Here is a 17,268-nt window from a genome sequence, read left to right on the forward strand (position 1 = left end):
TTTGGTGGTTGTAGATATTTCAATGTGAAACAACTTAATTTCACTCCAAATCATAGTATAGACTAGTGCACACATCACTAAAATGACACCATCCAGATTAGAGAGACAAGGTTGGTGAGGTAGTATCTTTTATTGGACCAGCTTCTGTTGGAGAGAGAGACACAATTTTTCAAGCCACACAGAGCTCTTCTTTGGGTCTGGGAAAGATACTCAGGCCATGTCTACATGTACAATTTTGCAGCGCTGGTTGTTACAGCTGTATTAGTACAGCTGTATAGGGCCAGCGCTGCAGAGTGGCCACACTTACAGCAACCAGCGCTGCAAGTGGTGTTAGATGTGGCCACACTGCAGCGCTGTTGGGCGGCTTCAAGGGGAGTTCGGGGAACGTGAGAGCAAACCGGGAAAGGAGACCAGCTTCGCCGCGGTTTGCTCTCGCGTTCCCGGAACCACCCTGCAAACCGCAGGGAAGGAGACCTGCTTGCTTGGGGGTTCGGGGAACGAGAGAGCAAACCGGGAAAGGAGACCAGCTTCGCCACGGTTTGCTCTCGCGTTCCCGGAACCACCCAGCAAACCTCAGGGAAGGAGACCTGCTTGCTTGGGGTTCGGGGAACGAGAGAGCAACCGGGAAAGGAGACCAGCTTCGCAGCGGTTTGCTCTCGCGTTCCCCGAACCACCTGCAAACCGCAGGGAAGGAGACCCTGCTTGCTCGGGGGTCGGGGAACGAGAGAGCAAACCGGGAAAAGGAGACCAGCTTCGCCGCGGTTTGCTCTCGCGTTCCCCGAACCACCTGCAAACCGCAGGGAAGGAGACCTGCTTGCTCGGGGGTTCGGGGAACGAGAGAGCAAACCGGGAAAGGAGACCAGCTTGATTACAGAGGCTTCCTCAGGTATGCTGGGATACCTGCTTATTTCCACGGAGGTCAAGAAAAGTGCTGGTAAGTGTCTATACTTGATTACCAGCGCTGGATCACCAGCGCTGGATCCTCTACACCCGAGACAAAACGGGAGTACGGCCAGCGCTGCAACAGGGAGTGTAGCGCTGGTGGTGCCCTGCAGATGTGTACACCTCCTAAGTTGCAGCGCTGTAACTCCCTCACCAGCGCTGCAACTTTCTGATGTAGACAAGCCCTCAGAGTTTCACAGATAAATAAGGTAGAACAAATTGCTTAGCATAAGCAGTTAACACATATTGTAAGGGACCATTCAAGATAACACCTTTGCAGTCATAGGAGAAAAAAGGGGGAGTTGTGGGTTACAGATTGTTGTAATAAACAGTAAACCCAACACATTATTTTTGTCCAATGACTACAGAGGTGTTAATGGGCTACTCCACTTCAAAGGTCTCTTAAAATTTATGCTAACTCCCTATGCTAAACAATCTGTTCCACATTGTATTTAGCTGTAAAGCTCAGAATCTCTTTCCCAGACTTGAAGAAGAGCTCTGCTGCAAGCCCCATTCCACAATCTGGTAGCTGCAAAATACTATCATCCAAAATCCCTGGTCAGAGCCATCCTGCCACCCATAGGGAAGGTTGCCATGAACTCCATCATCCCCAACTGCCAACAGCGACCGGACATCGTCATCACCAACGAGGACCCAAATATCATCATGGTGGACGTCACTGTGTCCTTTGAGAACAGGACCCCAGTCTTCCACTATGCTCGAACATGAAAGGTGGAGAAATACACTCCCCTGGCCGAAACCTTAAGGGTTACTAGGTTCAGACACAGGCGCTGACCATCTGTGCCTTGGCTGCATGGGGTTCCAGTAATAAGCTAGTGTTGAAGGAATGCAGAATTGGTCAACACTACACTCGGCTGATGCGGCACCATGGTTTTGGATGCCATCAGGTGGTCGAGGGTCATCTACATAGAACACATCACCGGACATTGGCAATTCCAGGAGGGATGAGCTGGAGTGCGGAATGAAGAAGCGCAGTAAGGAAAGAAACTGAAATACTTTCCTCATGGATTAGATTGTCTAAATGGACAATCTACCCTAAATACTCAATTACTGACAGACAATCTTCACTCATTGCTATATTTTGCTTTCCACAACCAAATCTCTGTACAACTTTTCATGAGTGATGTACCCGAATACTTGGATGTGAACATCTAAACTACATTCTTAAATCTATTCACCTAAATTTGGGCTATTGCTGATTAGGTACTGTATGTATCATGGGACTTTAAAAACAAACTTTGTATTTCTGGATAATCTAAGCACTATACCCAGATTAACAGACACTCTTTCTCAACCTATGTATTTTATAATTTTTTAACATTAGCTTTAATAAAAATTTTAAATCTGAAAGCTTGTCTCTCTCTCCAACAGAAGTTGGTCCAATAAAAGATACTGCCTCACCCACCTTGTCTCTCTAATATCCTGGGACCAACACCGCTACAGCAACACTGCGTGCCATCCAGATTGGGCAGTCCAGCAGAGAGACCAGTGATTTTGAACCACATCAGTGGAACCTCGAGAAACCTCTGGGCTTGTCACATGTGAGGAGCATTGGCAGAGCCATGGAAGGAAGAATGCACAGCCACTACACGTGCCCTGCCCGTTCTACAGATAAATGGAATCTAGCACCTTTTAATAGTAGTGAATTCACTTTGAAATCATTACAGAGTTATATGCTGAATGACTCAAATAGCAAGGTAAAAGGGATGCCTAGTACATAATGGTTTTAAAACATGCCTTCCCCTTCCTCCCCAACCAGTTCCAGGCTTATAATCACCATTGCATGCCCCTTTTAGTGTTGCTATCTGATTAATTCAGCACATAACCCTAAACTAAGTAAGCTCATTAATAACATGTTCTCACAGGCCACCTTTCAGAGATGATTTAAACAGAAGCACAGAACAGTCCTGCTGCGGTCAGGACAGGCCCCTACTAGTCCCATACCCCTAGAGTACAGATGGGAGTAAACCCATCAGCAGCCCCTCTTTCTGCACTGTTAAAGAGACAAGTAGAGGCCAGTGCAAATGACGAGTTGAGAACACATCTGTACTCAGACAGGAGAACTGTGGGGTGAGCTCTTAACTTCGATTGAGGAGTTTCCATGCCAACAGCTAAGGATGGAGGGGCCTACTGGTACAGCTGGTCAGGAAGTAGTTTTCGTCCCTGTGAGAAACCTTCAAACAAAGTGAAATACTTTTCCTTTTCATCTAAATTTTTCTTCATAAGATTTTGAGTTTTCACCCAAAAGATGAAACCCCCGCCCCCCCCAAATTTTTTTTTCCCCACTCAAGCCCAAAACTTCTCAGTTTTCAGCTAAAAACCTTCAGTTGATCGGGTTCATTGAAAAATCCAGAACAAAAGAGATATTTGGAATATAGACATTTCCTGCAGAAGTTTTCATTTTGGATGAAACATCCCTTTCAATTGAAAAAAACATTTCAAGTGAAAAATTTGACCAGGTGTACACACCACAGCCCTGGCAGATAACAGAAGCGTTCGCCATTTACCTTATTCTGCTAGAAGAGTACTGAATAACTCTTTAAAATAATCAGAATATACAGGTGACCATTTCTAAAGCATCTACCTCCCCTCTGGGTGGGCCAACTGCTGGGATTCACGGCCCCACTGGGGGTTAGGGAAGAGACAGAAAGGTCCAGCCTGGGATGGTGTGATCTGAGTTCTCCTCACACCTGCATACCCTGTGAGAGAGCAGTCATCTTTTATTCCTGGCTAAATTGGCACTGCTAACTGAAAGCATGTGGGTAGATTTAGCTCCAGATATCAAGGGATGGTATAATACCTGAGCACTTATAAACCTCCAGGTTAGGCCAAACACTGACATTCAGAGAGCACATCAGAAAGCTGAAAAAGAAAGTGAATGCCCACCAAGAATCGTGTGTGCCAAAAACTGGCCATCACAAAATGGGGCACTGACCCCAAAACACTTTGAGCAACCTGTCTTGCCCTGTGTTACTCAGCCACGGAGAGTTGTGTTCCTGTCATGCTCGAGCCATGCACACAAAAACAATACGGAACTTAATCCTGCAGCCTCATCACAGGGACTTGGAAACCATTTTTCACACTGTCACTATACTGCCTCATGGGGACTGCACCTGCATCAGTGAGAAGGGAAGCACTCAGTGAAATGGAAAGACAAAAACAGATGCATAATCCAAGACATTCACAGCATGGACACGCTCCTTGATGAGCTGAGCCGAATCTACTGTTGTTTGTATGCAAGTACTTACCATATTCCCTTATAGATACAGTACTTTTCTTGATTGTTGCTTAAAGTGAGGTTATGCTCAGGACAGCAACTGTGTACAATGGCACCTTTCCCCATCCCTGTATCTGCTCTGATGTCTTCAGCATCTTGCTATACATATGCGAAACATGGATGCTAAGAAATCAGGACATTCAGAGCAGGGTGGATTTGATTTAAATCAAATTGATTTAAATCATTTAAATCACTAGTCAGGAACACTCGATTTAATCAAGGATTTCTACATAAAAGTGCATTCTTGTTGGTCATTATAATCTTAATACATATTCTTCACAACTCAGAGATAGATGAGAGCCAAACTGGATCTCTTTTATGGCCTGCTGTCATTATAGGTTTTCCCTTCTAGTGAGAGAATGGTATGGTGATCTCAGATCAATAAAGGCTACGCTCAGAAAGACCTCAAAACTTCCAGAATATGCTGCTCAAACAGTTTCACTTTTGTTTTTAGTGCTTGTTCCTCCCTTCTCATTTATCTCCAGACTCTTCTCCTTGTCCAGATCTATTCTGCCCCCCAACAATCTTCTATTCATTGAACTTTTAGAGAGAGGTAAGGGATTGACTCTGTGTACACAAATTTGCAGAAGGACAACAGGGTTAAGGTCCATTATTTCTTACCTCTATATATTTATTTTAAAACTTTTTTTTTTTTTTTGCTGTTAAAGAGCATGTTATCTCCGGAGACCCAAATCCACAGTTTGAGAAATGCAAAACTAATTAGCTCTGATGGTATCTTCTAGACTGAGCACTGAGTCCCATTGGGTAGATAGAAAGATTAACCTATATAATCTATACAGAAGCCTCTGGAACCCCATAAAATTGGACCCCTAATCCATGAACTATTGGAACTCATTTACAAAACTTTTCTTCAACATTACATGAATATATTGTCTCATACTATAGAATTAGAAAGTATAATCCCTATCCCATGATGCGATATCTTTGAGCTATAATGTATCTAATTAAAACGATCTTTAGATAGGTTTTTTCCTCAAAAAGCAGTTTATCAAAAAAGTCTGATTTAAATAAAAAAATCTGATTTTAACATTTAAAACATAATAATTGATTTTTATCCACTCTGATTCAGAGGCTGTCTTCAATTTGAAATGCTACAGGCAATTGATGTGCATTAACTCTACCTCCTATATGACTAACGAGGAGGTAACTGCCCAACTGTACCACATAAGTGGAGAGATACCTGATATTATCAAGACAATCAGACAAAGCAAACGTGAGTTTGTCAGACATAGGAGCAGAGGAGGATTGCCAAAGCAAGTTTTGCAGGGACTGGTGTCAGGGGCAGGGGGCACCTGCCATGAATGTGACAATGAGAGTGGCTGGCTGGGACACAGTATGGGGCACTTCTCAAGGCTGTGTGAAGACGGCAAATTGTGGAGGGAGACTGCTGGCCAATTCTTCCCATGTATTGTGTTTACTGTGCACTGTGATGACACTTTTGGTGCTTTGCACTATCAGAGAATATATATGTATGTCTGTGTCTGCTCCCTATGCATCCAAGGAGATTAATCTGCTAATTTTTAATGACAAAAATTAGTTATGACTTCTATTAGGAGCACGAGGCCAACTCAGCTGTGGGAAAGTAAGCTGGATTGTTTCCTGCCTTGTGCATTTCCAACAAGCTGCCAGGGTGAAATTTGATCAAGGCTGATCATGGCTCAAGTCAGACTTAAATTGCACACGGGCCTCATGCTGGCCCTCTGCATGGGGGGGAATTTCAAATCAAATGCACAATATTGGCTTTCAGATCCCAGTTTGAGATCGCAGTCTGGCAGTCAGAAAAAACATTGCTTTACTTGCAAACTGAGAACATCTGATATGGAGCCCTTGAGAAACCATCAACATGGAACTCCCCATGGTATTATTTTCAGAGAATCATTTTTCAGGAGTATAACCACAGTCAAAAACAAACTCAGATTAAACCTATGAATGTATGCTGCTTGCACCTGCAAGAATTTCTCATTCAATTTAACCTTGTAATTTTATTCAATCATGAGGTCAACTACCCTGACAACATTGAAAATAATTCATCATCATCATAAGGCTTGAGATGAAGTCTCTGAAAGCAATGAGAAAAATACAGACTTCATCAGCACTCATTACAACCAAGTTGTAATTGCTTCAATTTAGTCAAGTTCGAATCCAATGTACTATACTTGGAAAGTGCCCTTGAAACATAATGAATTCAATAAGGAAAATTCTTATATGGTCTAAGTTAAATTATTAAAAAGGAGGAAAAGAAGGGTTCTTAATTATTCAATGTTTCACCAATAATTATATAGTTCAGTATAATATTCACTTACTGAAGAACCTGAATTTAGAAGGAACATTTGTGAATATCAGTCAAGCACAAAACACCTGCCAGACCATAAATTCAGTGTCGTAAACACACAAATCCAGTCTAACACTGCATTAAAACCTCAGGAATAGTTCAAGCCTTCATTTAATGGCAAACCCTAGCAAATCCATTACACAATACAATATTTATGTAGCAAAATAGGCACTATTTAATTTTCTTTTTGTATTTAAAAAACAAGCTTTGTCCCATAATTAATCCAACACTTGGAAACATATTCCTAGGTGGTGAAGCGAGAGAAGGCTCTATTTACTAGACAAAAACCAAGCATCTAAAGGACTGGAAACAATGAGTCTAATATTGGACGGGCAAGTAGTACTACACAAAAGCCGACAGCGACGTCCCGGAATTTTCTGGGCGGAAGTCAGAAAACCATTCTTCAAGGTGACTACTTGCAAGCAGCTATTTAAATTTTTTTTTTTAAATTTACTGCTGACCCCTTTCACACAGCAAGTCTCTGAGTGTGACCCCCATTATAATTAAAAACACTTTTTAATATATTTAACACCATTATAAATGCTGCAGGGAAAGTGGGGTTTGGGTGGAGGTTGATAGCTCGCAACCCCCCCATGTAATAATCTCGTGACCTCCTGAGGGGTCCCGACCCCCAGTTTGAGAACCCCTGTGTTAAGAGAAGTATTCAGCACCTAGTAGCAGTAGAGAGGGAAACCTTCTCTTCTTTTTTTGTGGTCTAGCTCCCACTCTGAGATATGCCCCAGCATGCAATATGTAGCTAGATTACAACCACAATGGAAGCCCACTGGAGCAAAGGAGCCTTCAGAGAGTCAGGGGTGTTCCATATTTAGATACACAACATGGTTTGCAAAGGTTAATGGGGATATCAATTTTAATTTTACACCTGTTTATTTTGTCTTACGTCAGATTACAAAGGTCATCTGAAGTTTTTTCCTTCTATTCAGAACCACTGAAATACAGAAGTTCCCTATCCCCTAACTCTCCAATCCTGAAAAGTCTGGTTCAGCAGTTATGTACTATGGCTCTTCAGCTCAAGACACATGCTTTCAGCTCTAGAGACCCCCAGTTCAACCCCAAGTGTTGGCCAAGATTGCAGCTGTCCTGCTTAACATTGAAGTCAATGGGGCTACTCCAGCTGCGCCGAATTCAGCACAACTTTAAATCTTTGCAGGATCAGGGCATAGATAGCTAGACATTTGCACAGGTGACTTGTCATCCTTTCATAAGCTACCCTGAAGATAGTCTTCCAACAGATCCAAAAAGTGAATCATTAATACATAACTGATTTATAATTCAAACTTGGAGGCAGAAAAATTAGAAGAAAAAAAATTTGTTTGCAGCTACAAGGCAGGCCTATCATTAGGACAGTATGCTCCAGACTTAGCTTAGGCCACGTCCAGACTAGATATTAAAATCGATTTTAGATACGCAACTTCAGCTACGGGAATAACGTAGCTGAAGTCGAATTTCTAAAATCGAGGTACTCACCCATCTGGACGGCGCGGCATCGATGTCCGCGGCTCTCCGTGTCGATTCCGGAACTCCGTTCGGGTTGATGGAGTTCCGGAATCGATGTAAGCGCGCTCGGGGATCGATACATCGCGTCCAGACTAGACGCGATATATCGATCCCCGAGCAATCGATTTTAACCCGCCGATGCCGCAGATTAGTCTGGACGAGGGCTTAGTCCCCTTCTTTGGAAATGATCAGAGATATGGGAGAGAGTTCATCAGACTTCATGGCTCCTGCACCACAGAAACCCAGCTGCATCATACAGATGTCACATCATTAAAGCCTTGCAGGGCTAGGAATTTGAAAAATGTGGATTCCCTGTTTCCCCCAAGGAGCCACAGCACTCAACTGGGCTCAAGATACCTTAAATCAGGATGTTTTACAATACTAAAACACTACCTTACATTATTTTTAGTGGGTTTTATGGCTCCCTCTGAGCCCTGTAAAGTGGAACACACAGTGACTAAGGCACCTGCTTTTGCAGATGGAGGAATACAAAAAATAATCACAGTAAATTTTTAGAGACATCTGAAAAAAAGTCTCTCTCTCTCTTCCCCCTGACCACTTCCTGTTCCTGTAATGGACAAAGGAGCCTTTGGGGCTCTCCTCAGCCCATCCTCAGCCACCAATTAGAAACAGCTCTTCCTGATCAGGGCTACTCTAGAGTAGTGGTTCTCAAACTTTAGTAGCCAAGAACCCCCATTTGATTTAAAATTTTGCTGTGGACCCCCAAGCCCTCCCCTGCTCAGCCCCACGCCCCACCCCCACTCTACTCCTCCCCCGAAGGCCCCATCCCCCACTCCAACCCTGCCACTCCTCTTTCAACAAGTATCGTTTCAGTGAAGTCATCCCAATAGAGTATGACAATTTATACCAGCTGAGGATCTGCCCCCTCCTCTTTTCCATGGAATCTGATCAAAATCAAAGAAAAGGAGAAGATAAGCTATATTCACTTTGGACAGCGAAGTCAGGTCTGCCCATCTAATATAAAGAAGATGACACACGTTTCCCCTTGGATCCAAATTCCTTTCAATTGAACAGAATCACCTCTTCTCGCAATCACATGTTTTAATTCAGCTTCACAAAAGTAATAAAAAGCTCCACCTACTCTTCAGGACAAACCCTCTACTTTCCCAAAGGTGTGTGATGCCTCTCAAACTCATTAGAGAAACAGGATGTACCATGAGCTTTGTTACTCTTCTGAGGGGGGTGTTCTGTCCCATCTAGTGGCACTGAGACGACTTAGAGAAAGTAATGAGTCTGCTACATCCTTAGCTAAGAGCCAGTTTGCTTTTAGCTCATGCAGTAGAGGCTCCTACACTAAGTTCCAGAGGTTCCAGGTTCGATCCCACCGGACTACAACCGGGGTCTGTCAGTGTTATAATTACACCTGGCACTGGTCACTGTTTGAAGACAGGATACTGGGCTGGATAGACCATTGGCCATACTGGGTCAGACCATTCTTATGTTCTTATCTTTAGTTGTTTCACATTGTTCATTAGATACTACTCTGTAACAGCCCAGTGCTGTAAAGCTGCTTCAACACACTTGCCTCAATTTATCCTCCAGTCAGAAAAGTAAAAGCTCTCTTCTGCTGTAACGTGACTAAAAAGGCCCACACTGCTGACAACCACTCCGATTTGACTTGACCTGCCAGCCATCATACGCAGCAGTCTCTATAAAGGACTGCAGAGCTCAAGTGTGCCAAACCAACGAATCAACTAACTGAACATTCATATTCTTGAAAATATATTTAAGAAAAAAAATGCATAAATTCACACAGTGGGAAATGTGATCTGTCCAAGAATTTGTTACCATGGCAATTTAGAATAAGAGACTACTACAGAAAAATTGACTGAAGTTATTGATTAATCTGCTGGCAAATTATGTCTGAGTTTAAAATCTTCTACAAACAGAAGCACTTTTATATAAGTCTGTTAACATTCTGAGAACCTGAGCACCATGCTTCAGCAGCCAAGTAAGTTCCATGATAAACGTGCTCTCCAATCTGTGCATGAGTCAAGTAGCTATAAAACCAGAGTAATTCATGCAAAAATTTTCATTATGTTTCTAAACACACTTATTTACATTTTAAATCACACATTAGACAATATGAAATCTCTTTCATTTAGACAGGTGTGACCAAGAAAACAGATGCATCCATTAAACAAGAAACAATTCAATGAATAAAATGAATAAAAAAGAGCTGGCGAACTCTTTGGTTTTAGTACTTTAGCCACTGTACAACTTACTTGAAAAAACACAGCCATGGCTCCTATTATCCGGTTTTCTAAAATTGCTGCTCCAAAACTGTCAAAGTCATCAGGATTGTAGAAGTAAATCTGCATCTGTAAAAATTAACACAATCAAATAAATCGTCTATTCCTGTAACATTTAACTGAGGCAACACAGTGCTGCCTTTGGATCAGATCTTACAAATCCAAGATAAAAAATATTACAGGGCAGAATTCCTTTAACTAGCATTTTGATTAACAGCATGGCTGCTTTAGTGGGACAGTAACCAGGGACCAGATTCAGTGCAAATAAGTATAACAACAAACCAACGGATAAACAGAGCAGCCGGCCTGTTTAGATGGCATACCCCGTTTTCCACCAGCATGTTCACATTTCTATATTCATCACAGGCTTTTCTCCAGTTCTATTACAGCTGCTAAACAAGTTTATCTTGAAAATCCTTAAGTTTTTTATTTATTTATTTATTTATTTTTACAAGCAGCATTTTAATGTGGAGCGTTATTTTTTTATTTCTAATTCATGAGATAAAAAAACAGTATCGGTATCAATGCATTTTTGGGAGCCTCTGATAATCAGGACTATCAATGTGACAGTGCCATACTTTTCCCTGACTTCAGTTAAACATCAACCAATTTTGCCTCCAGAGCTCCAGCACGTGGAAGAATTAGGCCTGAACAGCACCTTCACACCTACTCATGCACATTGACTAGCATCAGCACATTGATTACAATGTGTTCCAGTGGCAAGAGCACTTGATGAAGATCAAGAGACCTAGATTCTATTCCCAACTCTGCCACTGGCCTGCTGGGTGACCTTTGGCAAGCCTCTTCACAGTTTCCTTTGCTATTTAGATTGTAAGCGCTTCAAAGCAGACACTGTTTCTTACGATGCATCTGTACAGGGGACAATTCTATCAGTTCCTAATCCCAAGGGCCTACGGTAACACAGGTACCACATGCACTGGTTCTGACAACGTTTCTACCCTCCCCTGCTCTCTGATGGCTCTGCCAGACAGCTTGTGCTCTTCTGAGATCACGCTGTGGAACAAATCCTATCATCGCTTCTGCATACTTACCAGCGCTCTCTCCTGCTTTCTGCAGCTTTGCGCATGGCAGGGCATCATGCTGCCTCCACAGGCAGGTTTTCACTACAACCACGTCAGAGGCACATTTAGCCTCCTCAAAGTGAAAAATAAATCTTAATTATCTTCCTGGGATAGTTACCAGACATGTTTAGTGATTCCCAGGGTTCTGGCAGCATACACTGGTTCTAAAGGTGTGAAACTACAGCAGCACCTGCACACCTAATGAAGCATTATCATAAGGAGAAAAGAAGAGGCCCAGATGAAGATCAATCTTTAACAGTGGAAATGAAGAAAGAAAACTACTTTGCAAATGGTTCACAACAATTGTAAAAATCCACTGGAAAATACCCTTGTTTGGGAGTGATGGAAGGTGATTTCCCTGCCCTGATCTCATATACCAGTGTATTTACAAAGTTCAGAGATTCTGGCAGTGTCTCACAAATGTAGTGCCTCCAGGCTTGGCCAGCTTTTGACTTGAACAAACAGACTGAGAAACATCCATTCACAGATGTTGAAATTAAACACAAATCATTGTAGGTTGAATTGCTTAGGGTTCATTTTAACTTGTATAGACAGAAGCTCACTAGATGGTAAATTACATTTTACTTCCCCTTAAAACAAACAGACTACAATTGGGTATTCCTCACATAAAATATTTTAATATACGACCCTCATCAGAGTGTATGAAGGAAAATATCGTTCAGTTATATGCCAAAATCATTATAGACCATCTTTCCTCAAAATATTTTAAGGAAATTAACTTTTATAATAGACTTTTGGATAATAGTGCAAATGACTTTGGTGAAATGGTCGAGCTGAGATCCTCCATCTCAGCACTGCAACTGCGGAGTCTAATCAACAGTATATACCTGCCCTGATTACCACATGCATTGACACATTTTCATGGAGCTCCCCTGATGTCTTTCCACAGAGGGTGGTGCTCTTACCTGTATCAGTCAAATCAAGGGGAACTGTACTTTATGAAAAAGTATTTTCATTTGTCACACATTAAGATGCTTACATGATCATACGGCTGGAAGGAATTTAGGAGTAGAGTCTTCCAGGAAATGCCATAATTTACATGTGCAGGCATCATACAAAAGTGATGTTAAGAGAAAGATAACATTGTCACGGTTAAGTACTCAAAATTCCACAGTGAAGACAGCATGTGAAACTTTGTGCACTGGTATTATGACACGGTTTGACCACGGTATCGCATATTACTTCCTCCCATAATATGATATACTTTTTTCTGCACCTTCAGACACACGTGTAGCATATTTTCATTATTTTATACTTAATATGTGTTCCATTATCAGAATGATCTCAAATAACATTATGATGAAACATATTTATTACGGTGGTGCCTGAGGACCAACCAAAACTTCACTGTGCTAGGCCCCGCACAAACCCAGGAGTAGACTGTTCCTACTCCAAAGAGCTTACAATCAAAATAGACAAGACAGACACAGACTGGGGGAAGGGAAGAACACACCTGCAGAACAAACAGAGAAAGAGCAGCTAATGGCAGATTAGTTCCATGATGGGTTGGGTTTTTTTTGGAGGGGAGCGTCATTAGGAGGGGATCAGCTACATGGAAAGCAAAGGGTAGGGAGAGAAGATATTGTAGAGAGCGGAGGTGAAGAAGCCAAGGCAGGGGAGAAGAAGGACAAGTGTGGAGTGAAGCTGAGGTAGAGACACTGGGCGATGGGAGGCTTGAAGCAAACAGCTAATCACCCCAAGGTAGAGAAGTCCAGTGACAACTGCAGGATGTTTTCTGAATCTCTGAAGGGCCATACTTTGGCTGCTCCTGCCTGCTGGAGTCTGGTATATCTTCACTAATAGAAAACATTAGGTTAAAATGTCTATCAGCAGCACAGACTTCCTTAGCTACAATTCAGAGAAAAGTCAATTAGCTATAAAGCTAACTTCACTGCATACATAGGTGACCTAAATATGCGAGTAAATTTTCACTATTACACATTGTTATATGCTTAATATGTATAATGTGCTGTGCACTTTACGTATAAATGATTTTCATGGACTCTGTCTGGCGCACACGGACCAGGACTACAAGATAGTACAAAAGTGTACTGAATGTTGCAGAAAAACTGCATCTTCTTATAATGGAATATATGAGCACTAGAATATGCATGAGGGAGCAGAGTTAAGATTTACTGTGTAACCTTAATTGTGACATTCCCTGATTTCTGAGTGCTAGAGTAGGTAGATCAAATGTAGGTTTTTGTACTGTAACAAAGTTCCTCCTCTACCTTAGTGGGTCCTGCACTTATTAGCGGATTTGCTCACCTCAGTGATCTTCCCCTGTGGTGGAACCCACAGTTTGGGTCAACTCCTCCTGTGTCTGATCAGGAGTTGGGAGGTTTAGGGGGAACCCAGGCCCACTTTCTACTCTGGGTTCCAGCCCAGGGCCCTGTGGATCGCAGCTGTCTATAGTGCCTCCTGTAACAGCTGCATGACAGCTACAACTCCCTGGGCTATTTCCCCATGGCCTCCTCCCAACACCTTCTTTGACCTCACCGCAGGACCTTCCTCCTGGTGTCTGATAATGCTTGTACTCCTCAGTCCTCCGGCAGCACACACTCTCACCTCCTGCTCCCAGCTCCTCACACTCAAATCTCACTGACTAACTGGGAGGCTTTTAACTAGTTCCAGCCAGCCCTTGATTGGCTTCAGGTGGCCCAATCAATGTAGCTATCTCCACTGCCTTCTAGAATGATCTTAATTGGCCCCAAGTGTCTTGATTAACCTGGAGCAACTGCCATTGGTTACCATGGTACTAGGGATTTGTTTAGCCTGGGGCTAACATACCTGTTCCTTACTACTTTACTATAGCCATCTGGCCCTGCCCCATCACATAACACAACTTCCTAAGAGGCTATTGCTTTATTTTGAGGAAATAAAAAGAACTTCGGAGTAAAAAACATAAAAAGCAGAAGCTTATTCTCCCAGACTCTGAACCTCTTCACACTTGGAAGAATCTGACAATCTTTACAAGTATAAATTCCACAATCTGAAACTATTTGGCTAGACATCACCAGATTGCCATGCAGCCTTCCTGACAGCTTTACAGCCAAAAGCCTTCCCCAGTGACAGTTCTTTCAGGCCACAAGAGCAGTGCTGCTTCTTGCCCAAAATAGTAGGTTTACACCAACCTTTTATGACTCCTTAACCACTTACAAGGTCAGCAGGGGCCTAAATGGACCTTCAAAACATTTCACTACGTGGCTCACACGTGCAGCACAAGTTTCCTTAGCTGCATGTTTTACATGCCTTGCAAATATCTCTCATGCAGACTGCACCATACATGAACAACATGAAATTTTCAGTGGCTAACTTAGTCAAATCAAAGCAAAGCTTCACTGGAACGCTCAGAGGCAAGTCTCCCCTCGGAGGGTTACTTCCTTGCCAGCCTTCTCCCCAGAACTGCTCCAGTTGCAAGAGTTTTCTGACAATGGGAAAAGTTTATATTTTTTCACTCCCCTTATACTCGGAAGTAGCTGGATTGTTTTTCCTCAGACTGGACAAAGATTCCTTTTGCAGGAAAGATCAAGCCTGAGTTACAAGTGAATGAAAACAGGGGGTTAGAATGAAACCCCTCATGTAACATTAACCCTAGATATTGCTGTCCATATCCCAATAAATGTGGTATGTTCTGTAGGCTGCTAACCTACTTCCCCAGCCCAGAAAATAAGTAGTGCCATACCCAGGATCTGCTTAGGTACTTCTTCAGTGCGCCATTTATCAGCGGCATCAACATTCTTCCCCACACTGCAACACAAATCCAACAGCTAAAGAATTTGACCCAGGGCTTCCTTGCCAGATCCTCCCTGCTCCTAGCAACTCTTCCCCAATCCCTTTACCCCAGGGCCTACCACAAAAGCCAACCTACTTCCTGGAGCTTCTCTCCTCAGATGAGCTCTCTCTGTCTTTACACGAGTCAGATGCACATCAGCCAATCACCAAACCAATTCCCAACTGCCAAGCCCCAACCTGTTCTTAACAGGGTTCTCCCTCAGAAGAGGGCTGCTGCTGGCCCCAGGCTCTTCAAGGGACAGGCCCTCCTGGTACATGTGTACACACATTGTTAGTTCTTAATGCACATAAAAAGTCTATTTACCCATTCTGATTTTATTATAAGGCCTGCTGTACCCTGGAGGCTTCTGCCCTCGGTCTTTCAATATGGCACAATGAGGGGCTAGTTTTTAATTTCTGTTTGGATGGTATCTTTTCACTCTGCTCTCAGGACGGAAGAGCTACAGCTAGGTGGCCTCCCCATTGCCACAGATGAGGGCTGCAGAGGAGGAGAGTTTACACACAGTACAGACACTCTTGGTTAACTTCTTGCAGCACAGATGAAAGTAAAACAAAGATGAGCATTAAATGGAGCCCAAGGGGTCCAAGAGAGTTTAAAGTGATTGTGGAACCCAAGCAAGGAGACTTCTCCATAGTTGGATGCCAAGTATTTTTAAAAAATAATTAAGAGCTTTAAACAAGGCTGCCAAAGCTATTTCCCCAGTGCAACCTCCCAGGACAAATTATTCTTAGATTAAAAATCAACAACAGCTCATTTTGCTGTCACAGAGGTAGAATAAAAAAATATGCAATGGTAACAGGAATGTCAGCATGTGGATGGAGATCATCGCAATTAGCTTTCTGCTCATTCCCTTCCCTGGTCACACAGGACTAACATGCAATTTAAAGTGGGGGAAGAATAAAAAGCTTTGTAGGCCAGCCAATTTTCTGGTGACTCAGCCGGTTAGGTGCAAAGGCAACAGTTATGTGGGTTTATTACATACTGCGTTAGAGACCCAGAATCTTTTTAGAAGAATGGAACTCAAAAGGATAGCAGGTAGACAGCAACTTTGCACAGTGCACTGAAATAAAAATTCGGAAATATTTGCTTTACACAATGAAGTTAATCACTGAATATACGCATCCTTAATTATTACCTTTTGCTGCTTGTACTGTAGGAATTATTCTCAACCACGTTTACAGCTGGATTTAAAATGGCTTGCACAAAAATAAATTGTATGCGAAGACTATGAATCATACATGATTTTGTTGTTGTTATTGAAAGCCAGTATGCAGCTAATTTATTCTGTTTTAAATATGTGCACAGATTTTTAGGGAAATGGCTGATGTCATCCATTTGATTAGACATAAAAATTATCTAGGACCATGTTCTAATCTTGATTGCAGCAGTGTAAATCCTAGATTTACGTCTCATCTTAATATATGTAAAATGTCTGATTTGTAGCATATTCTATACCTGATTCGTTGAGGGCAGAAGGACAGTGTGGTTTTTTTCCCACAATACTTTTGCAAGGGCTTGATGTATTAAAACAGAATTTTGAAAGAAAGAAAGAACTGGGAGAGACCCCTTTCTTCTACATGACCCCTTACTCACCAATGAGATTTTAGGCAAGTGCACGATTCTGTTATAACCACTGTCACTCAGCAGTTTACAGTGCTCAAACACGCTACAAAACAAAGAAAAAGGCTCGGTCTGAAGCACGTGCAATCTGAAAAACATGATGCAAAGTTGCAAGCTGTAGGTAGTCAAAAGGGTAAACAAGAACGAGATCATGTGGTAGCTCATTTTTGGCATGTGCACATCTTGGAATTAGGATAAAAAGTTGCTGGTTTTTTTTGTTCATTTTTAATAATAGCCATTCCATTGTCTATGGCAGTGGCCCACAAACTGTGGGATGCAGCAACATTGGGGTGGGGGGGGGTGCACTGGGGCCTGGGCCAGCCCCCACAGGAGCTGGGAGGGAGAGCCACCCCACCCCACTCTGC

General features: G+C 42.6%; 1 protein-coding gene and 1 long non-coding RNA gene across 3 annotated transcripts in view; one reads left to right on the forward strand and one right to left on the reverse strand.

Annotated features, from left to right (window-relative positions):
- The window catches only part of PTPRG (protein tyrosine phosphatase receptor type G), a 589,008-nt gene that overhangs the window by 187,276 nt on the left and 384,464 nt on the right, over positions 1 to 17,268 (reverse strand). For both annotated transcript variants that reach the window (XM_030569843.1, XM_030569844.1), the window contains exon 5: positions 10,358 to 10,453. In XM_030569843.1, the coding sequence (XP_030425703.1) occupies positions 10,358 to 10,453 (96 nt within the window). The remainder of the gene's footprint in view (positions 1 to 10,357; positions 10,454 to 17,268) is intronic.
- Positions 239 to 10,430, forward strand: LOC115654927. Its single transcript, XR_004001301.1, has 3 exons — positions 239 to 249; positions 6,640 to 6,643; positions 10,342 to 10,430. It is a non-coding gene; the product is annotated as an uncharacterized LOC115654927 (long non-coding RNA).

This window comes from Gopherus evgoodei, chromosome 7 (assembly GCF_007399415.2).
Source record: "Gopherus evgoodei ecotype Sinaloan lineage chromosome 7, rGopEvg1_v1.p, whole genome shotgun sequence".
Lineage (NCBI taxonomy): Eukaryota > Metazoa > Chordata > Testudines > Testudinidae > Gopherus > Gopherus evgoodei.